The 25,383-nt window shown below is 42.9% G+C and overlaps 1 protein-coding gene across 1 annotated transcript in view; it reads left to right on the top strand.

The window, feature by feature from the left end:
• DOC2B (double C2 domain beta) overlaps positions 1-25,383 on the top strand; it is a 1,351,069-nt gene that overhangs the window by 721,174 nt on the left and 604,512 nt on the right. Inside the window, exon 4 of the mRNA XM_077296346.1 lies at positions 23,237-23,346. Coding sequence (XP_077152461.1) covers positions 23,237-23,346 — 110 coding nt within the window. The remainder of the gene's footprint in view (positions 1-23,236; positions 23,347-25,383) is intronic.

Here is a 25,383-nt window from a genome sequence, read left to right as displayed (position 1 = left end):
GCCAGGAGCAGTCCGTGACTGCTCCTGGCACATAGTGCCAGATGTCAGCTGTGATAATCAGCTGACACCTGGCCGCGATCGACCGTGCTCCCCCTGTGAGCGTGGCTGATTGGTGATGATGTACTATCCCATCGGTTGTCATAGGGGCCCAGAGCACCTCAACGGGATAGTATGTCTCATGTCAGAAAGGGGTTAACATTATTCGAAGAGCAGCGCAAACTGTGCATGCCCGAAAAAAACTTACAGCGGAGGCACCGGAGCCGCAGCAGAACACACGGGCGACTGCTGCTTGTTGACTTCCTCCGACCGCGGAAGGTCATCTGGGAAGTGAGGGACGCACCGTGGTGGTCACTGACAAGGTGGTAAATCCGGGAGCCTCAGTGGGATGTTAATGAAGGCAGAGGAGGCGGAGCCCGCCGCGCAGAGTATTGAGTGAGGCGTTTCATTGCGGGGGAAAAGACATGCCCCCAGGCCTAATTCGAGGTATCAGGGACAAATTATAAAAGCGATTATTTACGCGTTTGCAGGGGCCCGAACTAAAAGAGCCACCTTGACAGAATGCAGCATTAGTGCTGCACAAGGTGGTTCTTTTAGTTAAAAATGCCTGGGGGGGGGGGGTGACAGGTTCCCTTTAATGTTTTCACATCTGATTTTTTTGGCATTAGACATATATCTCAAAATCTGAATGATTTGTTATGGTTTTTCAAAATGTCACAGGCCCCTTTGTAGTCAGTGACATATTTATTTCTTTATTTGGAATGTTGCATGCTTGTTTTATGAAGACAATAAGTCTTTGTTCATCACCAATGCGGCACTATGAGAACTTTTTGCTTTAATGTGCACCTCCACTTACAACACTAGAACATGCTGGGCAGTCTAGTTCCCAAGGCACATGTACGATGGGGGGAGAGTATTGTGCACTGATCCTTTCAATTAAAGTATGAGCAGGAGTTCTTCCCGTCCTAATACATGCATGTTTTGTCTACATACTCTAATTATATTGCATTTAAAGACTTCAATCATATATACTCCCTACTTTTTGGTAAATTGTACATGTAGTTGAATGTTGACTTGAAAAACTTGCTAATATTACAAATATTATGATTTTTTTGCTTATGCCATGTAATATATGATGCCTTGTTTCATTATGACTCACAGTTTACTACAGCAATCACTTGTATCATTACTTAATTAAAATGTACAGGGATTTCATTGATTATGAATCACGTAGCTCTTCATATAGCACAGCAGTCTACAGTGGCTCCCTGCAGAAAAGTTCCTTGCTAGTCATCAAAAAACTGTGGTTGTGCGGGTAGCAAAAAACTCCTTTTTTTTAAAAAAAAGGTGTAAAGTGTTGATTCAAATCCTGTGTAAGTCACTGCACAAAACTTTTTCTTTATCGATCTAATCAAAACTCATTAAAGTGAGGAGTGTTGGTGCTGCTAGCTATCTGGCTCTTCAAGCAGTTGAAGTAGAAATTGCTCCACAGTCCTACAGCTTAGATTTAATTAAAGCTTTAGCTGAATTCATCTGGTAGTAGCCTCTAGTTCAACAATATTTCTGCCTCAGTGAAGGAGAAAGTCCACACACATAGTTAAGAAATTATTTGTTTTGATAGATTCTGTAAGTTTTTATGAGATAACAAATATAATATGACACAGAGCTTTAATCGATCTTTAAGTGTCTGTTCCCATCTGCACCATAATACTGTGCTGGAGTTGATGTATGACAGAATCTGACAACACCCAAAAGACTTCATTAACTGATAATGAGGTCTACTTGAATTCTGTGGTATATGTCCCTCCATCCTAGTATATCTCCCTTCATCCTAGTATATGCATGTCATTCTGATATATGTCCCCCATTCTAGTATATGTCCCCCATACTAGTGTATGGACCCCATCCTGGTATATGTTCTCCCATCCTGTTTATGCACGCCATCCTGGCATATGCACCTCATTCTGGTATATGTCCCCATCCTGGTATATGTTCACCCATTCTGACGGCGCTGCTCTTGTTCAATGCATGGGGAAAAAATGCTTCTCACCTTCCCTACACTCCCACGTCGCACGTTGCCATCTTCTGAAGCAGGCATCTGACTTCAGCATCCAAGCGATGGGAGCATGCCCCCAGTCACATGCACTCTGACGTCAGCTGCTGGCTTCTGATTAGCAGCATGTATTGTGGTGCATGAACCTGGCATCCTCACATCTAGCAGAAGTAGCGGCTGGCGTCAACGGGTCCCTCACCAGTCGGGCCCAGTTGCAGCGGTGACCGCTGGGACAGCAGTCATTATGCCACTGCTCCTAAGCCATCAATTTGGGCATTTAGGTCATAGGAAGCTGAATGAAATGATACCTTGATATCTTCGATTTGATATCTTATTCCAGAAAAATCCAAATTTTTCTTATGTAATCCGACTGACAAATTTCCTTTAAAGCTATCATAAGGTATATACCCAAAGAAAATTTTCATGGAAAATAGATAAGGCAAGGACACCAATTTTAATCCCAGCAAGATGTGCATAATCTGAAGTCAGGTTAACCAGGTCTGGTCCAGGCCACTTACCCCCATTCTTACTAGTCACATTTGTCACTATTTTTGTTAAAATAGCAGTTAAAAAAGGTCTCTTTCAGATATTCAAATGTTTTTTGCATCTTTTTCTTCATGATACATGTAGCTTAACTTTTATGTTTTTTTCATACTCTTTATTTTTTTATTTTTTTGCCGAATCAGTAGAACTCAGTGGGGACGGGAGAGGAAATATGTGTCTGTTTTTCACAATTTTTTTTATGACCACAAAGGACAGCTAAAATACATTGTATAATGTGTTTCCCTTTATTTAACAGTTAATTTTATATATCGGACACAATTTTTTTTATATTGGCGGGGCTAGTAATGACAATTTGAATTGGCAGAGGGATTTTTGTAATTTATTTTTTTACCTTTCTATTTATTTAATTTTCATTTATTTCATATATTGTGCCCATCATAAGGATATAAAAGGCCTTTAGCATGGATATGTCTTTCTCTTTTGCGGTTCACAGGGGGTTAATATCATGAATGTTCTGATTGCCCACCTGAGTTTTAATCTAAGCACTTGCTGTTTTAGTGTTCTGTGTTGTATAAAATGTTAATATGTGGTTCCATTTTCATGCCATGACTAAGACCTGATGGTCGAAACGCGTCGGCGTTGACCACCTGGGACCCCCATCTCTCCTTTTTGCAAATGTTTGCATTTTAAAGTGTTTCTAATAAATTGACTTTTAGAAGATCCATGCTGGAGATTTTTACTTTTTCATTGCTGGCTCTGGACTACGCCCTTGACCAAGGCGGCTCCGTGCGTGGACATCATTGCACTGTTGAGGGATTGGTGAGCTGACTTATTTTCTTCCCATTTTTTCCTTTTTCCCTATTTTTGTATTTTGTGGTTCAAGTCTTGCTTCCTCCCCTACTTAATTTTTTCTATACTTACCATTGGTTATGAACTGATTTGCCTGCTATGGATAATCACAGTGCAATATCTATGGATAGTGATAGAAAACGCATGAATAGGTTTGCGTCTATCTTTAATCAAACTAATGAAGATGTGTCTCGGAATAATGGGGTTTCCTCAGGTGAGTCTATTGAGGACCTTTTTAAAGCACTGGAGAACCGTAAAAGTAAAGAGACGAGATTATGGTGGGACATGACCTCTCTTAAATCATATTTGTCTAAAAAACTTATACCAAGGGGTTTAACCCCTTCATGACCCAGCCTATTTTGGCCTTAATGACCTTGCCGTTTTTTGCAATTCTGACCAGTGTCCCTTTATGAGGTAATAACTCAGGAACGCTTCAACGGATCCTAGCGATTCTGGACTGTTTTTTCGTGACATATTGGGCTTCATGTTAGCGGTAAATTTAGATCGATAATTTCTGAGTTTATTTGTGAAAAAAATGGAAATTTGGCAAAAATTTTGAAAATTTCGCAATTTTCACATTTAGAATTTTTATTCTGTTAAACCAGAGAGTCATGTGACACAAAATAGGTAATAAATAACGTTTCCCACATGTCTACTTTACATCAGCCCAATTTTGGAAACAAATTTTTTTTTGCTAGGAAGTTATAAGGGTTAAAATTTGACCAGTGATTTCTCATTTTTACAACAAAATTTACAAAACCATTTTTTTTAGGGACCACCTCACATTTGAAGTCAGTTTGAGGGTTCTATATGGCTGAAAATACCCAAAAGTGACACCATTCTAAAAACTGCACCCCTCAAGGTGCTCAAAACCACATTCAAGAAGTTTATTAACCCTTCAGGTGTTTCACAGCAGCAGAAGCAACATGGAAGGAAAAAATGAACATTTAACTTTTTAGTCACAAAAATGATCTTTTAGCAACAATTTTTTTATTTTCCCAAGGGTAAAAGGAGAAACTGGACCACAAACGATGTTGTCCAATTTGTCCTGAGTACGCTGATACCTCATATGTGGGGGTAAACCACTGTTTGGGCATACGGCAGGGCTTGGAAGGAAAGGAGCGCCATTTGACTTTTTGAATGAAAAATTGGCTCCAATCTTTAGCGGACACCATGTCGCGTTTGGAGAGCCCCCGTGTGCCTAAACATTGGAGCTCCCCCACAAGTGACCCCATTTTGGAAACTAGACCCCCCAAGGAACTTATCTAGAAGCATAGTGAGCACTTTAAACCCCCAGGTGCTTCACAAATTGATCCGTAAAAATGAAACAGTACTTTTTTTTCACAAAAAAATTATTTTAGCCTCAATTTTTTCATTTTCACATGGGCAACAGGATAAAATGGATCCTAAAATTTGTTGGACAATTTCTCCTGAGTACGCCGATACCTCATATGTGGGGGTAAACCACTGTTTGGGCACATGGTAAGGCTCGGAAGGGAAGGAGCGCCATTTGACTTTTTGAATGAAAAATTATCTCCATCGCTAGCAGAGACCATGTCACGTTTGGAGAGCCCCTGTGTGCCTAAACATTGGAGCTCCCCCACAAGTGACCCCATTTTGGAAACTAGACCCCCCAAGGAACTTATCTAGAAGCATAGTGAGCACTTTAAACTCTCAGGTGCTTCACAAATTGATCCGTAAAAATGAAAAAGTACTTTTTTTTCACACAAAATTTCATTTAGCCTCAATTTTTTCATTTTCACATGGGCAACAGGATAAAATGGATCCTAAAATTTGTTGGGCAATTTATGCTGAGTACGTTGATACCTCATATGTGGGGGTAAACCACTGTTTGGGTGCACGGCAAGGCTTGGAAGGGGAGGCGTGCCATTTGACTTTTTGAATGGAAAATTAGCTCCAATCGTTAGCGGACACCATGTCGCGTTTGGAGAGCCCCTGTGTGCCTAAACATTGGAGCTCCCCTACAAGTGACCCTATTTTGGAAACTAGACCCCCCAAGGAACTTATCTAGAAGCATAGTGAGCACTTTAAACTCTCAGGTGCTTCACAAATTGATCCGTAAAAATGAAAAAGTACTTTTTTTTCACACAAAATTTCTTTTAGCCTCAATTTTTTCATTTTCACATGGGCAACAGGATAAAATGGATCCTAAAATTTGTTGGGCAATTTATGCTGAGTACGTTGATACCTCATATGTGAGGGTAAACCACTGTTTGGGTGCACGGCAAGGCTTGGAAGGGGAGGCGTGCCATTTGACTTTTTGAATGGAAAATTAGCTCCAATCGTTAGCGGACACCATGTCGCGTTTGGAGAGCCCCTGTGTGCCTAAACATTGGAGCTCCCCTACAAGTGACCCCATTTTGGAAACTAGACCCCCCAAGGAACTTATCTAGATGCATAGTGAGCACTTATAACCCCCAGGTGCTTCACAGAAGTTTATAACGCAGAGCCGTGAAAATAAAAAATAATTTTTCTTTCCTCAAAAATGATTTTAGCCCAGGATTTTTTAATTTTCCAAGGGTAATAGGAGAAATTGGACCCCAAATGTTGTTGTCCAGTTTGTCCTGAGTATGATGATACCCCATATGTGGGGGTAAACCACTGTTTGGGCGCACGGCAGGGCTCGGAAGGGAAGGCACGCCATTTGGCTTTTTGAATGGAAAATTAGCTCCAATCATTAGCGGACACCATGTCACGTTTGGAGAGCCCCTGTGTGCCTAAACATTGGAGGTCCAGCACAAGTGACCCCATTTTGGAAACTAGACCTCCCAAGGAACTAATCTAGATGTGTGGTGAGCACTTTGAACCCCCAAGTGCTTCGCAGAAGTTTATAACGCAGAGCCGTGAAAATAATAAATGTGTTTCCTTTCCTCAAAAATATTTTTTTAGCCCAGAATTTTTTATTTTTGCAAGGGTAACAGGAGAAATTGGACCCCAAAAGTTGTTGTCCAGTTTCCCCTGAGTACGCTGATACCCAATATGTGGGGGTAAACCACTGTTTGGGCACACGTCAGGGCTCGGAAGGGAACTAGTGACGTTTTGGAATGCAGACTTTGATGGAATGGTCTGCGGGCATCACGTTGCGTTTGCAGAGCCCCTGATGTGCCTAAACAGTAGAAACACCCCACAAGTGACCCCATTTTGGAAACTAGACCCCCCAAGGAACTTATCTAGATGTGTGATGAGCACGTTCAACCCCCAAGTGCTTCACAGAAGTTTACAACGTAGAGCCGTGAAAATAAAAAATCATTTTTCTTTCCTCAAAAAAGATGTTTTAGCAAGCAATTTTTTATTTTCACAAGGGTAACAGGAGAAATTGGGCCCCAATGTTTGTTGCCCAGTTTGTTGTGAGTACAGTGATACCCCATATGTGGGGGTAAACCACTGTTTGGGCGCACGTCAGGGCTCGGAAGGGAAGTAGTGACATTTGAAATGCAGACTTTGATGGAATGGTCTGCGGGCGTCACGTTGCATTTGCAGAGCCCCTGATGTGCCTAAACAGTAGAAACACCCCACAAGTGACCCCATTTTGGAAACTAGACCCCCCAAGGAACTTATCTAGATGTGTGATGAGCACGTTCAACCCCCAAGTGCTTCACAGAAGTTTACAACGCAGAGCCGTGAAAATAAAAAATCATTTTTCTTTCCTCAAAAAAGATGTTTTAGCAAGCAATTTTTTATTTTCACAAGGGTAACAGGAGAAATTGGGCCCCAATGTTTGTTGCCCAGTTTGTTGTGAGTACAGTGATACCCCATATGTGGGGGTAAACCACTGTTTGGGCACACGTCAGGGCTCAGAAGGGAAGTAGTGACATTTGAAATGCAGACTTTGATGGAATGGTCTGCGGGCGTCACGTTGCATTTGCAGAGCCCCTGATGTGCCTAAACAGTAGAAACACCCCACAAGTGACCCCATTTTGGAAACTAGACCCCCCAAGGAACTTATCTAGATGTGTGATGAGCACGTTCAACCCCCAAGTGCTTCACAGAAGTTTACAACGCAGAGCCGTGAAAATAAAAAATAATTCTTCTTTCCTCAAAAATTATGTCTTAGCAAGTAATTTTTTATTTTTGCAAGGGTAACAGGAGAAATTGGACCCCAACAGTTGTTGCCCAGTTTGTCCTGAGTACGCTGGTACCCCAAATGTGGGGGTAAACCACTGTTTGGGCACACGTCGGGGCTTGGAAGGGAGGGTGCATCATTTGACTTTTTGAATGCAAGATTGGCTGGAATCAATGGTGGCGCCATGTTGCGTTTGGAGACCCCTGATGTGCCTAAACAGTGGAAACCCCTCATTTCTAACTTCAACACTAACCCCAACACACCCCTAATCCTAATCCCAACTGTAGCCATAACCCTAATCCCAACCCTAACCCCAACACACCCCTAACCACAACCCTAACCCCAACACACCCGTAACCCTAATTCCAACCCTAATCCTAACCCTAATCCCAACCCTAACCCTAATCCCAACCCTAACCACAACTGTAACCCCAACACACCCCTAACCCTATCCGTAACCCTAACCACAAGCCTAATCTTAACCCTATTTCCAACCCTAGCCCTAATTCCAACCCTAACCCTAAGGGTATGTGCCCACGTAGCGGATTCGTGTGAGATTTTTCCGCACGACTTTTGAAAAATCTACAAGTAAAAGGCACTGCGTTTTACCTGCGGATTTACAGTAGATTTCCAGTGTTTTTTTGTGCGGATTTCACCTGCGGATTCCTATTGAGGAACAGGTGTAAAACGCTGCGGAATCCGCACAAAGAATTGACATGCTGTGGAAAATACAACGCAGCATTTCTGCACGGAATTTTCCGCACCATGGGCACAGCGGATTTGGTTTTCCATAGGTGTACACGGTACTGTAAACCTGATGGAAAACTGCTACGAATTCGCAGCAGCCAATCCGCTGCGGATCCGCGGCCAATCCGCTGCGGATCCGCGGCCAATCCGCTGCGGATCCGCGGCCAATCCACTGCGGATCCGCAGCCAAATCCGCACATGCCATAACCCTAACCCTACCCCTAACCCTAACCCTACCTGTAACCCTAACCCTACCCCTAACCCTAACCCTACCCGTAACCCTAACCCTACCCGTAACCCTAACCCTAGTTCTAACCCTAACCCTAGTTCTAACCCTAACCCTAGTGGAAAAAGAAAAAAAAAATATTTTCTTTATTTTATTGTTGTCCCTATCTATGGGGGTGATAAAGGGGGGGGTTATTTATTATTTTTTTATTTTGATCGCTGTGGTAGAACCTACCACAGCGATCAAAATGTACTTGTAAGGAATCTGCCGGCTGGCAGATGCGGCGGGCGTACTGAGCATGCGCCCGCCATTTTGGAAGATGGCGGCGCCCAGCGAGGAGACGGCCGGACACCGGGAGGATCGGTAAGTATGAAGGGGTGGTGGGGGGGTGGATTAGAGCACAGGGGGGGTGATCGGACCACAGGGGGGGTGATCGGACCACAGGGGGGAGCGGACAGCAGGACGGGGGAGCCGGCAGGCGGACGGAGGGGACCGGACCCCATAACGGAGGACTGGGGGGGCGATCGGTGGCTGTGGGGGGGGTCACTTCAGGTTTTCCAGCCATGGCCGATGATATTGCAGCATCGGCCATGGCTGGATTGTAATATTTCACCAGTTTTCATGGTGAAATATTACAAATCGCTCTGATTGGCAGTTTCACTTTCAACAGCCAATCAGAGCGATCGTAGCCACGGGGGGGTGAAGCCACCCCCCCTGGGCTGAAGTACCACTCCCCCTCTCCCTGCAGATCGGGTAAAATAGGAGTTAACCCCTTCACCCGATCTGCAGGGACGCGATCATTCCATGACGCCACATAGGCGTCATGGGTCGGATTGGCACGGGTTTTCATGACGCCTACGTGGCGTCATGGGTCGGGAAGGGGTTAAGAATCAATAAGAAACCCACCTTTTCTTATTCAGATGAGTTTAAAGCGGAATGGGAATCAATACTTTCACAATGTTCATATAAGTTGATGGAATTAATCACCAAACATGAAGAAATTGAGATTAATCATATAAAAGATGACATCACAAAAATACAGACATCCCTGAATAAATACAACAATGTTGAGGACTTCAACATTTTAAATCAGAGAATGGAAAAAACTTACTGAAACTAGAGGAACATGTTGCTGACATTAAACATGACAAATTCCAGAGAGATAAACGGGATTATGAACTGAACCAAGTTTACACCTGGAAAATTTCCCGTACCTGGAATAGAAGAAATAGACGCCTGCAGCATGATTTCTTTGATTCTAATTATAAAGGGCGGAGGGTCAGCTTTACTGCTTCTCATGAGTCGATGGGCTCATCGAGCTCAAATCATAATACTTCAGAAGATTTTTCGGATGTATCGTTTGGATCCAACAGGCATAATGAGACATTTAATGAGAGATCAGGTGCTATCAGCAAAGCAAAAAACGCCGGAGGAGGGCGGGAAGGAAGCACAAGCGTAAGAACTTACCCGCTCAGGAATCAGAGGAAGTATTGACACTTCCAGTCTGGAATCTTTCCAGCTATATTTTGTCTGAAGCTGAAATTTCTCTTTTGGGAAAAGGACTTGGTTTTTGTCCAATAAAAAAATTTGATGTATTTAAGACTTTATTGGATGTGAACAAATTTGCCAGAAACTTAACCTTGAAATGTCACTTTGAACAAGACTCTGCTTTTTTTGATACTATGCAACCTCCTGGGTATACCAGTGCTGTATTTCCATATGGTAACTTTTCCTTTCAGGAACTTTTGGATTATTCTATTCTACGAGACTTGCAATCTCATTCACTTGATAAAGACTGTAATATGAACAAGGATTTTGGTACATCTAATGCTCTATTCTATCCAGTACAATCCAGACCTACTGTCTTGGACACCTTCCAAGAACTGGTAGAGAGGGATTTAATCAAATTGGATAGTAACATAGATTCTGTGCATGATAATCTGACTGTCTTGGAAAGACAGGCCATAAGTAATTTACGCCATAATGAAGATTTATTAATCAGACAGGCTGACAAAGGTGGAGGGGTGGTTATTTTAAATGCTGGTTTATATTACGTGGAAAATCTTCGCATTCTTAGTGATTGTTCTACTTACACCCAAATTCCATATGATCCCACAAAAGAATTTCAGATACATTTAGAGAAATTATTAGTAGATGGCCTATCCACAGGTGCTATTACACACAAAAAAATATATGATTATTTAAATATCAAACAACCAGTTATTCCTATTTATCATGCGTTTCCTAAGATTCATAAAAATGTTTTTCCTCCTCCGTTTAGAGCCAACATCTCTGGTATAGGGTCACTTTCAGAAAATTTGGGAGAATGGGTGGATCATTTTCTACAACCCTTAGTGATCAATTTACCGGGTTATATCAAAGATACCAGAGCAGTCATTGCCGCATTAGATGGCTTTTTGTGGTCTTCACATTATACATGGGTCACCTGTGATGTGGTTGGTTTATATCCTTCCATACCACATAATATAATTCTAACCAGCTTGTCATATTTTCTTAATAAGTACAGCACGTACAAACAGGAGATTCAATCTTTTATTGTAGATTCAGTTTCTTTTTTGTTGACCCATAATTATTTTTCATTTGACAGGTTGTTTTTTATCCAAAAAAAGGGCGTTAGTATGGGAGGGAAATGTTCCCCTTCATTAGCCAATATTACAGTAGCGGTTTGGGAAGAAAAATATATTTTCAATGAGAATAATCCTTTTTCTAATAATATTGTATTTTTTGGTCGCTATATCGACGATTTGATTATAATTTGGAAGGGGGATGATATGCTGATTACGGACTTCATAAAATACATGAATAATAATGATTTTAATCTCTCCTTTACTTCTAATACCTCCAAGATTTCTATTAACTATTTGGATATTTCCTTATCAGTAAATGAAAATACTAACTTAGTTGCTGTTTCCCCTTATAGAAAATCTACTGACAGCAACTCCATTTTGGAGGCACACTCTTGTCACCCAAAACATGTCATTAAGAATATACCAGTGGGTGAATTGATCAGGCTCAAAAGAAATTGTAGTTCAGCTGCACAATTCACACAGGAAACTGAGTCTGCAGTTTTCAGACTTAAAGATCGCGGTTATCCTAATTGGATGCTACACAGAGCAAAATCAGTGACAAAAGACATTGATAGGAAGTCTTTATTATGGAGTGATAATGAGGATCCAGGGTCTCTTTCTATGAACCCCAACGAGAATAATAATAAAATTAAAAAAATTAAAAGAAAAAGGTTTAATGAGACTAAACACGCAGGGTCTGCCTCTCACTCTCTGAGTACGATAAATTTTTCCACAGTTTATAGTCCGCAGTATGCAGAAATAATTCAAATTGTGAAAAAGTATGTTCCTATTTTATACAATGATGTGAAGCTAGCACATATTTTACATCGTACTCACATACGATATCTTGCCAAAAAAGCACCTTCCTTACGTGACATCCTATCTCCTAGTCTCTATCTCAATAGTAAATTGACTGCAGGAAATAGTGCCTGGTTAACATATAAGGGTTTTTTTAAATGTGGTCACCACCCGTGTAAAACGTGTAATTTCGTAAGAAAAACTACTAGTTTCACCTCTAGTGTGACAGGCATTACTTATCCAATTAGAACGCACATGAATTGCAACTCAGAAGGTGTCATTTATTTGATAGAATGCGATTTATGTAAACTGCAATATGTGGGCTGCACAGTGGGCCCTTTAAAAAGAAGGTTTTGTAAGCATATCTCAGAATCTGCACTTAATAATACATCACATAACATTTCTGCAGTCTCTCACCACTGCAAAACAATCCATGCAGGTAACACCAGCATGATTAAAGTGACTGCTATTGAAAAAGTGCATAAACCCCCTAGAGGTGGTGATCATAGACGTAAGATATTAAATCGTGAATCCTTTTGGATATTTTCTCTACAGTCAAGGGTGCCCTTAGGGCTGAACAAACGTCTTGACCTCATTTTGCAGTTAGACTAATGTAATAATCTCATGTCTTTAATATAAAAATATATATATTTTTTTTTTTTTTGTTTTTCCATGCGTTTTTTTTTTTTTTTCCATGCGTTTTTTTTTTTTTTTTCTTCCCCCCCCCCGTCATAAGAAGGTGATATTTAATATTGTACACACTGTGAAATGGTTCTATTATTCCGGCTAATGTAATTTTTTGATACACCGATGTGGTTCTTTTTTCATGGATATGTCTTTCTCTTTTGCGGTTCACAGGGGGTTAATATCATGAATGTTCTGATTGCCCACCTGAGTTTTAATCTAAGCACTTGCTGTTTTAGTGTTCTGTGTTGTATAAAATGTTAATATGTGGTTCCATTTTCATGCCATGACTAAGACCTGATGGTCGAAACGCGTCGGCGTTGACCACCTGGGACCCCCATCTCTCCTTTTTGCAAATGTTTGCATTTTAAAGTGTTTCTAATAAATTGACTTTTAGAAGATCCATGCTGGAGATTTTTTCTTTTTCAAAAGGCCTTTAGGGCGCATTTCAGCAGAGATGACAGGGTTTCCTGGGAACCAGCAGATCCTGCTCCCTTGATATACAAGGTCACATCACTCCACTGGGTCTGGAGAGGGAAGCGCAGTTAGCACTTTTTATTGCTACACAGAGCTGTTTATATAGCAATAACGAAGGCAGAGATAAAAATAAACCAAGGGTACCTTCGCTATGGGAACTTGGATGTGTCTGACAGCAGGCTCCCTGCTCTCGCAGCTGCCCAAATGTGGGCAAATACTCTAATATGGAGTGACATTTTAGAAAGTCTATGGGTGGTCCAAAGGTATTCAAAGATGGTCAGGTTTCCTGATTTGTCTTTTCTAGTTAATGTGTATTTTATTCTGTTATGCTGTTCCTTTTTTATACCTGTGTCTCTAAACAGTCTGATACCATCAACACTGATTGATAAGAGTCACACTGAGCAGAGAGGAGCCTCAATAAAAGAGGAACAGTAAAAGCCGGATATTCATTTGTTACATTTTTTAATAAGAAATGTAAGTGTTCAGTAGATTAGATATGTCAGGAAAGCTGGTAGATCCTGATTAACTTTTTAGATTGCAACAATATGTACCAAAACTAATCTTGTGCCCTTTAGTCTTGAAGGAGGTGCCCAGGAGTGAAATATTAAAAGCATATTTTTAGAATAAGTCAAACTTCCCTGGAATAATAAATCAGTTTTACTTTGAGCAGCATGGTCATCACACAGTGTGTCATCCTACAGTGTTCAAACATCACAATGTAAAAACAAAGTACAAAAAAATCAGTTAGGATAATTTTCTTCTACTTTTTTGTCCATTGTGATTAGTGATGAGCGAGTATACTCGTTACTCGGGTTTCCCCAAGCATGCTCAGGTGGTCTCCGAGTATTTGGATGTGCTCGGAGATTTAGCTTTCATTGCCGCAGCTGCATGATTTGCATAGTCCCTACATTTTCATGTTGCTAAAGCTCTAGGGAAAATTAGTATATATATATGTATATATATATATATATATATATATATATATATATATATATATATATATATATATATATATATAATATATATATATATATATATATATATATATATATATATATATATATATATATATATATATATATATACAGCTCTGGCAAAAATTAAGAGACCACTGCACAGTTCTATAAAAATCAGCTTCTCTACATGTCTGACAGCCATTCCATTCCAGTGTCAGTTGAATTCCAACCAGAGCACACCTTATTCTACTTAATGTGCTTCTGATTAGGTGATCACCTGAACCAAATCTAATTTAACGAAGGAAAGTATAAAAAACACTGCTGTGGTGTTCACAATCCTCTTGCAATAGGACAAGCTGGATGGCAAAACAAGTGCTAGTAATAGCCCAAAAAGTAATTAGGAATGAAAAAATAACTTTTAACCATGCCAAAGGAGTTGAAAAGAAAAGTCTTCAGTGAGGAAAAGAAGGGCTCAATTCTGGCTTTACTAGCAAAGGGACACAGTGAGCATCATGTTGCCTCCATCCTTAAAATTTCTAAGACGGCAGTCTATTACAACAAGGTCAAGCAGCAGATATTGGGGACAACAAAGCTACAGACTGGCAGAGGGCAAAAATGACTCTCCACGACTCTCCACTGACCGGGATGACGGTCATCTTATTCGAATTTCACACAGCAACCGCAGGATGACATCAAGTGACCTACAAAATGAATGGCAAATGGCAGTTGGGGTGAAGTGCACGGCAAGAACAATTCATAGCAGGCTCCTAGAGGCAGGACTCAAGTCATGTAAAGCTAGAAAAAAAGCCTTTCATCAATGAGAAGCAAAGGAGAGCCAGGCTGAAGTTTGCCATAGACCATAAGGATTGGACCATAGAGGACTGGAGTAAAGTAATCTTCTCTGATGAGTCTAATTTTCAGCTTTATCCAACACTTGGTCGTCTAATGGTTAGACGGAGACCTGGAGAGGCGTATAAGCTACAGTGCTTTGCACCCACTGTGAAATTTGGTGGAGGATCGGTGATGATCTGGGGATGCTTCAGCAAGGCTGGAATTGGGCAGGTTAATCTTTGCAAAGGATGCATGAATCAAGCCTCATACAAGGTTATCCTGGAAAAACAGTTGATTCCTTCTGCTCAGGCAATGTTCTCCAACTCTAAGGACTGTTATTTCCAGCAGGACAATGCACCATGCCACACAGCTAAGATAGATAGTCTCAAGCCATCAAATAAAGAAGAACTGCTTGCACCAGAAGTGGCATAAGGTCACCCAAAAGTGGTGTGAAAGACTGGTGGAAAGCATGCCAAGACGCATGAAAGCTGTTATTAAAAATCATGGTTATTCCATAAAATATTGATTTCTGTACTCTTCCTCAGTAAAAACATTAGTATTGCTGTTTCTAAATTATTATGAACTTGTGTTTATTTTTTGCATTATTTGAGGTCTGCAAACAATGCATTTTTTTGTTATTTTGACCATTTCTCATTTTCAGAAAATAAATACAAAATGTATTGCTTGGAACTTCAGAGACATGCTTTCAGTAGTTTATAAAATAAAAGGACAATTTACATTTTACTCAAAAATGTACCTATAAAGAGAAAAATCAGACAAACTGAAAATTTTACAGTGGTCTCTTAATTTTTGCCAGAGCTATATTTGTATATTCTTATCTGTACTTCCTTTTTTTGATATACGGTAGATTTTTTTTTATTAAAAGCTATTACTACAGAATTCTAATAGAGCCAAAAGACATGGCAAATAATATTTTAATGGGAGGCATTTGTTTGCACCACAAACATGTACCTGGAATTTTATTACCTTTATTACCTTTTAACACAGTCTCATGCTTGATTCTTCCGTGGTGACCCTGCTCCATTAACATGATCACTCTGTTGTGTTCTCCATTAGGTCTCCTCTTCTACTCCTTCCCCCACAGCACAACCTTGTAATAAAATATATTTCTGATATTCTATCACTTTTCTTATTCTTACCATTCTTGAAGACATTATTTTCTGCTGGCACACCTCGTGGTGATCTTTCTTGTGAAATACCATCACTCTGTTAGACTTTCTCTGCCAGGTTTTCTTCTCATCCTCCTTTTTTCCCACCATTCAAGGACTAAAATGTATTCACATCACAAGTTCAATTCCAAGTCACATATACATAATTTTATTTTTACAAAAAAATTATATTTCTGTTGAACTTCTCTTTTTTTCAACTTAGAACTCCTAAACAAATATAAAGGAATATATATTAAAATCAGAAACAATTTACATGTTAATTCTTTATGTTTTCAACTTTTAATCTTGAAATTCATTTATCTGTTTTTTTTATGAACTGTGATGAACTTTGACACATCATCTGTCTATTTGGCGCCAATATTTGAATTTCTACCACTATAAATACACCTGCACTGTGTTGCAAGCAATGTTTTTTGTACTGATGAAGAAAACTGTAGTACTTTGCAATGCATTGACTAAAAAGAAAGATAGCTATTACCACTTGTCTAAACTTGGATCTATTATATCATTGACTAACAGCGCCAATCATCCACAAATCCTCCTTATCATTGTGTGAGTCTGACATCTGGCACCTAGATTGTTTTCTGGCAAGCTGTTTAAAGGTTCTGCAACCAAAAAAAAGAGACAGACATCGAGGTTCACTTGCTGTTCCTTGGTAACTCACCTCATATTGAATCTGTGAGATAATCTGCAGTAGCCAACATTGGCTATTTTATAGAAAGAATAGTAGTGTTTCAATTCTGTAATCTGTTTATTTCCAGCAGGTACAGGATCTGAGAACAGTTGATTGGTGGGAGCTCCACTCACTGGCTTTTCCTGGGTAGCTCACCTCATTTTCAATCTGTGAGTGTTAGGTGTCAAGTTCCCACCGATGCACAGGGGGAATCTCGAACCATATCTCCTGCGGTCTCCCATTCTCCTCCAGCCGCAGTGGAACCTACTTAGTGGAGACGTTGGTCCCAGCGTCTGGCTCAGCCTGATACTGTGTGAATTGTTACTGCTGCCTTTCCAGGCTCTGCCTTTGTAGCCAGCACTGGTCAGTGGCGAGCAGGCTTTTCTGGGACCAAGTCCTGCTTTTCACGCAGGGAGGACCTCTCATTGGAGGTCGGAGGTCACACGCTCAGGTCCTGTAGCAGTTCCTATTGGTCCACCAGGAAGGTCCTGAAGAGCTGCAACTATAAAAGGTTTGCATGGCCGCACGGCCATGCTCTAGTATCAAATGTGTTTGGCTTATGCCAGTGGATACTATACCACTCTATTCATATGTGGTGTGAGGCTGTAGCTTTGGGACTGTACACTCAGGCAGGCAGATAGCGTCAGTGGGGGCAATTAGCCTTGGCTTAGCATCTGGTTCCTTCATGTGTGCGGTTAGCACAGAAGAGTTCCAGAGCAAGCACAACCCTAGTTAGGGTAATAGTTTTGTGTACAGCACGACTCTGTGAGGCAACAGAGATTGCTTCCAGTTCACACGGGGTGAAGCTTAACCCACGTGTGAGCTCAGAGTTTATCCACCGCTACTTAGCAGAAGATATCTCTGCACGGTGGACCCCGGGCTGCGAACGCACCTTGTAGCTACCTATCTATACTTGATGCATTCTGCTAGCCCTGACAGTATACTAGCGCCAGGGTCTGGCTAAGTAATGGCGGACGAACAGCGATTGCAGGGGTACATCCAGCAGCTGGAGGGAAGGTTGGCGACTCTCGAGCATGCAACCTCAGCTGTGGATGTTGCCACAATAGCTGTTCAGGCTGCTAGCATGGCTGCAGCAACTTTAACCACTGCCACCCCTGTTCTGATCTTATCCCACCTCCTGCTGTGAGAGAAATACTCTGGTGACAGTAAATCATGTAGGGGTTATGTGAGCCAGTGAGGTATACACCTCGAGCTCCTGGCTGCACATTTTCCCACAGAGCGGGCAAAGGTGGGATTCATTATTTCTCTTCTGTCGGACAGGGCGTTGGAGTGGGCTATGCTGCTGTGGGAGCGCGATGATCATGTGGTGCAGAGTGCTGAAACAGGTCTTTTTAGGACCTCGACTCACCCATGATACGGCGCTCCAAATATTGGCATTGACTCAGGGTTCGTCCATGGTCAGCCATTTTGCCGTCCACTTCCAGACTTTAGCATCTGAGCTGGAGTGGCCGGATAAAGCCCTCATCCCGGTATTTTAGAGGGGGCTGGCTGACCATATGAAGGACGCTTTGGCCACTAGGGAGATTCCCATCACACTGGAGGAGCTCATAGCAGTATCAACTCGCATCGACCTTCGTTTTAACGAGCGAAGGTTGGAGCTAGCCCAGTGTAGGCAGAGGTTTCGGCTGGCTCCCACCTTCACCGAACCTCTGGAATCCCGGTCCAGGCGTCCAAGTCACATGAGGCCATGGAGGTGTCACGAGCGGGATCTAAGTCCCGGACCGCTCGTACACTTAAGGTCTGTCATGTTTGCCGGCAGTCAGGACACCTTGCCTCCAGGTGTTCTCAGCAGTCGGGGAAAACGTCAGCGTCTAGTGGTAGTCGGAGGAGGTATACTAGACACGGCGACGTTTTCCTCCAAATTGTCCTTCAAGGGGACAATAACCATATTCCCATCCACTCTTATGGTAGAGCTTTGCATGGACTCCAGGTCAGAGGGCAATTTTATGTCATCTGCTTCTGCCCAACGCTACGCAATACCCCTGGTGATGCTCGCCAAACCTGTGACCGTTCGAATGGTAAATGGGTCCAGACTACCCTCACAGATTACACAACTAACCTTTCCTTTCACCCTTTCCATGTCTCCATCTCATCAGATTATTTCCCTACTAGTCATTCCTAAGGGTATTGATGAGGTCCTGTTGGGGATACCATGGCTACGCTACCACTCTCCTCATATAGAGTGGTCCTCAGGGAGAATTCTGGGATGGAGTAAATCCTGTGAGGGTAGATGTCAGAGGGAGTGCGTTCAGGTTGCTACAACTGAGGTACCCGCAGATCTTTCCTCTTTCCCCAAGCACTATTGGCACTATGTGGATGTGTTCTCCAAAAGGGCTGCAGAGACCGTTCTGCCTCACCGTCCCTATGACTGTCCTATTGACCTCTTGCCTGGTGCTGAGCCTCCCCTGGGTCGAGTCTATACATTATCTCTTCCGGAGATGGAGGCAATGTCCCAGTACATCCAAGAGAATCTGGCAAGAGGATTCATTAGGAAGTCAGTGTCACCTGCAGGGGCTGGTTTCTTCTTCGTGCAGAAGAAGAGTGAAGAACTAAGTCCATGCATAGACTACAGGGGTCTTAACGGCATCACCATTAAGAATAAGTACCCACTACCCCTGATATCTGAGCTCTTTGATAGGCTACGGGGTGCAAGGGTATTTACTAAATTAGATCTGCGGGGTGCTTACAACCTTATTCACATCCGTGAGGGGGACGAATGGAAGACGGCTTTTAACACCAGGGAAGGGCACTATGAATATCTGGTGATGCCCTTCGGGCTCTGTAATGCCCCAGCCATTTTCCAAGACTTTGTGAACAACATCTTCTGGGATATGCTCACCACCTCGGTCGTAGTCTATCTGGATGATATTCTCATCTACTCTCCAGTTATTGACTCCCACCGGAGAGATGTTTGAAAAGTCTTCGACATCTTACGGGCAAACTCCCTCTACGCCAAGTTGGAGAAGTGTGTGTTTGAGCAGGAGTCCTTGCTTTTCCTAGGCTATATCATCTCTGCCCAGGGATTGGCTATGGATCCTGCCAAGCTACAGGCTGTGATGGACTGGCAGGAACCCCATTTTCTTAAAGCAGTGCAGCACTTTATGGGGTTAATTAATTACTATCGCCAGTTCATTCCCCACTTCTCAACTTTGGTAGCTCCCTTGGTTGCCCTCACCAAGAAGGGAGCAAATCCCAAATTGTGGTCGGAGGAGGTCTCCAAGGCCTTTCTCGCTATTAAGTCACACTTCGCTAGCGCTCCCATCCTACATCACCCCGATGTAGATAAGCTGTTTATAATGTAGGTGGATGCCTCATCCATTGGTGCTGGAGCAGTCCTCTTCCAAAAGGATGCTCTAGGTCGGAAGCATCCTTGCTTCTTCTTCTCCAAGACCTTCTCACCAGCGGAGAGGAATTATTGCATCAGGGACAGGGAGTTGATAGCCATGAAGTTGGCTTTCTCAGAGTGGAGACACTTCCTGGAGGGGGCTTGCTTTCCCTTCCAAGTTTTTACAGACCACAAAAATTTGGTGTACTTACAGACAGCCCAGCGGCTAAATTTTCGCCAGGCCAGATGGTCCCTGTTCTTCTCCCAGTTCCATCTCATCCTCCATTTTCTCTCGAGGGAGAAGAACATTCGTGCCAACGCTCTCTCCCGCTCCGTAATGTCATCAAAGGAGGAGGAGCCTCGGCTTATTGACCCTTCTGAGAGCCTGAGAACCGTGGCTCCGGTTTCGCTAGAGTGTGTGCCCCCGGGCAAGACTTTTGCACCATCAACTTTGCGACCAGAGGTTCTCTCTTGGGGTCATTCGTCCAGGGTGGGTGGATATTTTGGGACCAAGAGGACATTTGAGCTTCTGGCGAGGACATACTGGTGGCCGCATATGGCTCGTGACGTCGGAAATTATATTCGGGCTTGTGTTTCCTGCACCAAGAATCCATCTCCTCGGCAATGGCCTGCTGGGCTACTTTACCCCCTGCTGGTGGCAGACAGGCCCTGGGAGATGGTTTAGATGGACTTCGTGGAGGGTTTACCTAAGTCTCATAGCTGCACCGTTATCTGGGTAGTCACCGATCATTTTTCTAAAATGGTGCACTTGGTGCCGCTTCAACGGTTACCTTCTGCACGGGCCTTGGCGGCGTTGTTCATAAAACATATTTTCCATCTACATGGCATGCCTGACAAAATTGTCAGTGACCAGGGTCCCCAGTTCGCATCTCGGTTTTGGAGAGAGCTCTGTCTTTTACTCTGCATTGAGCTGAATCTCTCTTCTGCATACCATCCCGAGACAAATGGGTTGGTAGAGAGGGCCAGCCAGACTCTGGTGACATACCTGTGACATTTTGTCTGCTAGGCAGGATGACTGGGCATCTTTGCTACCTTGGGCAGAATTTGCTTTGAACAACGCCATAGCCGACTCCACTGGGCAGACTCCATTTCTCCTTAATTACGGCAAGCATCTGCGTGTCCCTGTGCCCATGCCCATATCATCCACTGATTTCAGGGTGGCAGACTGGGCAGTGGAGGCACGTGACATTTGGGGCCCCACACAGGATGCCAATTGGGCCTCCAAGGAGAGAATGAGGGTTTCTGACTATGCACACTGGCGTCCCGCTCCGACCTTTGCTCCTGGCGACTTAGTGTGGCTCTCTGCCTGTAACATCAGGCTGCGAGTTGAGTCCACTAAGTTTGTGCCTCGTTACATTGGTCCTTTCAAGGTTCTGGAACAGGTTAATCCTGTGGTCTACCATTTGGCTATTCCTCTGCGCCTTGGTATCACCGACACCTTTCATGTTTCCCTCTTAAAGCCTGTCTATATGTCCCAGTTTTTTGAGTCATCTGCCAGGACATCGGGTTCATCCACGGATGAGTACGAGGTGAACTCTATCTTGGGGTGCAAGGTGGTACATGGCAAGAAAAACTATCTGGTGGACTGAAAGGATCACGGCCCAGAGGACAGAACCTGGGAACCTGTGGAGCACATTCGGGCTCCGCTGCTCATTGCAGCCTTTGAGACTCAAGGAGGAGGGGGCCCTAGGAGGAGGGTAATGTTTGGTGTCGAGTTCCCGCCGCTGCACAGGGGGAATCTTGAACCATATCTGCTGCAATCTCCCATTTTCCTTCAGCCGCAGTGGAACCTGCTCAGCGGAGATGTCGGTCCCAGCGTCTGGCTCATCCTGATACTGTGCGAATGGTTACTGCTGCCTTTCCAGGCTCTGCCTTTGTAGCCAGCACTGGTCAGCGGTGAGCAGGCTTTTCTGGGACTAAGTCCTGCTTTTCACGCACTGAGCATGCCCACGGGAAGACCTCTCATTGGAGTTCGGGGGTCACACGCTCAGGTCCTGTTGCAGCTCCTTTTGGTCCACCAGGAAGGTCCTGAAGAGCTGCAACTATAAAAGGTTTGCATGGCCGTGCGAATGCGCTAGTATCAAATGTGTTTGGCTTATGCCAGTGGATACTATACCACTCTATTCATATGTGGTGTGAGGCTGTAGCTTTGAGACTGTACACTCAGGCAGGCAGCTAGCATCAGTGGGGGCAATTAGCCTTGGCTTAGCAACTGGTTCCTTCCTGTGTGCAGTTAGCACAGAAGAGTTCCAGAGCAAGCACAACCCTAGTAAGAGTAAGAGTTCTGTGTACAGCGCGACTCTGTGAGGCAACAGAGATTGCTTCCTGTTCACATGGGGTGAAACGTAACCCACGTGTGAGCTCAGAAATTATCCGCCGTTACTTAGCAGCAGATGTCTCTGCACGGTGGACCCCGGGCTATGAACGCACCTTGTAGCTACCTATCTATACTCGGTGCATTCTGCTAGCCCTAACAGTGAGTTGATCTCAAGTAGACAACATTAGCTACTACAGAAAGGGAACTGTGGTTTTCCAACTCTGTACACTGTTAACTTCCGGCAGCCACAGGACCTGAATACAGTTAGTTGGTGGCAGTGTCTGGTGCGATTTCCACTGATCTCATATTGATGAGCTATCCAATGAATAGGATATCAATATCTTAGTTCTAAGCTGTGGATAACTCTTTCAAGTCCTATACCAGATGCCTGCATCCTTGCTGTATTTTCGTAACTGTATTACAGCTGCAGCAAACTATGTGATTCTGCAAATCCAACCTTAGGTCACCATTTAGCTCTATGGAAATATGTGTTCAGTTAAGTGGAACCAAGTCTGGTTTTCCAGCTTAGAAGCAGCTAATATGACAGAATATTGTCTTCTAAAATAGGTTTAAATGAAATAAAGCGTATTCAGAAATCACAGGTTACAATTTTAAAAGTACTAGTATGTGTAATACTTTGAAAGGTTGACCAGTTTGCAGTAGAAAAAGATTTAGCTAATTTGAGTACCTGGATTATGCACTGGTGACAGTACAGTAGTTCTGCATTCTATGAATCCAGTTTTCACCTTCTCTGAATGATTAAAATAGTAATGTGCTTAACAGTAAATATGCAAGTACTGAACTGTTTTAAGCAAAAAAGTTAATGAACAGTTGAATATTCAGTGCTTCTTGTTATCAGTAATTTTTATAACGACTCTTTTTGGTCTCAATTTAGGCAAATAAACTAAGAACAAAAACACTGAGAAATACACTGAATCCCACGTGGAATGAGACATTAACATATTATGGGATCACAGATGAAGATATGATCCGTAAAACTCTCAGGTATGATTTTATAATAATATAAAGGTTGATCTAAAATGGATAAGCTTGGGCTAGAAATGTTTTGTATAGTGGCACATGCCTTCAAAGAAATGCAGTGTGTCCTAATGAACAGTGCCAAAAAACTACTTAAAAACATTCACAAATCAATTAAGCTTAGTGGAACTGGGGTATTCAAAGTAAATTTTTAGTAATTTGTGCTGTGTAACTTCAAGTACACTAACTTATGCAAAATTTTGACTTGCCATGGTGGACCACCGAGCAGTTACATATAAGCTAATCAGCAATTAGCCAATCACAATATTATCGGCTCAAAATGTTCCTCAAGACAATCATTCTGTGTGCACAAAATATCACTTTATTGGCAAAAAAACTAGGTGCTCCAAAGAACATTAATTTTAAAACTGGCTAAAAGAAGCTATTCACAACTGGATAATTCCTGCTTAATCAATTCAGAGCTCCATAGAAAATAAAAACAATGTATATCATCTCCCAAAGTGGAGCAGATCCAGCAATATTAGTCCTGCTCTTCCTGGTGGGTTACAATGACACTGTTGTTCTTCTTGTAGAAAACTTGGCACTCAGGTAAATATTATAAGCAGATCATTTTATTTTGTGCAGGCAATCCAAAAATGAAGAAACGTTTTGGTCCTACAATGACCTTCATCAGTCAGCCAGATTGCAGTGTGCACAGGGTTATCGTCAGAAACAAATGCTCAGCATACTGTATATGTTAGGCATCAAGTTCCAGCTGCTGCACATGGGGAATCTCAAGCCATGTCCTCTGCTATCTCCAATTCTTTCTCAGCCACAGAGGATTCTGCTCAGCAGAGACTTCGATCGCAGCATTTTGCTCAGGCTAATGCTGTGCGTCTGGTTGCTGCTGCTGTCCCAGGTCCAGCATTAGTCAGCGGTGAGCAGATGCTCCTGGGGCTAAGTCCTGCTTTTGGCCATCTGAGCATGCCCATGAGATGACCTCTCATTGGTGGTTGGAGGTCACATGCTTAGGTCCTCAAGCTGCTCAAATTGGTCCAGTAGCAAGGTCCCGAAGACTGCCGCTATAAAAGGTTCACACGGCCGCACGGCCTTGCGCTAGTATATCCAAAATCGTGGTGTGTGTGTGTGGATGCATGTATGTAACAGGTGCATGCTCCTAATTATCCCCTTCCCTTGTGTTGTGTGTGAGTCTGGGTGATTAGAGCAAAAACAGCGCCAAGTATTGCATTGCCAGCACTGAGCACGATAACCAGATTCCACTAGTGGCATTCGCCAGTGCGACGCCGTGCATAATCAGTGTGCTTAATTCCCTAGTCAGGGTGGTTAGTGGCATTCTTCAGTGCGACGCTGTGTGCACTTTGGGTGCTAAATATATTAGTTAGGTGAAGTCCAGGCATCGCAGGTGCAATGCCGTGCACTAGTGGATCTAGTGAGACTCTTGCCCCACGTCCTTGGGGCTGAGTCTTGTGATCGAACACTAGCACTGATTCAGCTGTGCGCTGTGACAGCTAACAGGGTACGGTATCTATGCACTGCGGCTCTATGAAGTAACAAGTGCACACTGGGTGATGTTTTGCCCACATGTGTCCTGTGCGATACCGCCACCTTGTGTCTGCTATTACCGAGCAGCAGTTACCATTTCTGCACGGTGGACCCCTGGCTTCGAACGCACCTTATTATTATCTTTTTATTTATTTTGTGCATTCCACCAGCCCTAACAATATACTGCATAGACAATGACCCTAAACATACAGTCAAGGCAACAAAAGAGTGGCTCAGAAAAAAGCACATTAAGGTCATGGAGTGGCCTAGCCTGTCTCCAGACCTTAATCCCATAGAAAACTTATGGAGGGAGTTGAAGCTCCAAGTTGCCAAGCAACAGCCTCAAAATCTTAATGATTTAGAGATGATCTGCAAAGAGGAGTGGACCAAAATTCCTTCCGACATGTGCGCAAACCTCATCATCACCTACAAAAAACAACTGACTGCTGTGCTTGCCAACAAGGATTTTGCCACAAAGTATTTAGTTTTGTTTGCCAGAGG

This window comes from Ranitomeya variabilis, chromosome 3 (assembly GCF_051348905.1).
Source record: "Ranitomeya variabilis isolate aRanVar5 chromosome 3, aRanVar5.hap1, whole genome shotgun sequence".
Classification (NCBI taxonomy): domain Eukaryota; kingdom Metazoa; phylum Chordata; class Amphibia; order Anura; family Dendrobatidae; genus Ranitomeya; species Ranitomeya variabilis.
Note: the sequence above shows the minus strand (reverse complement) of the source record. Positions and strands in the feature narration are given on the sequence as shown.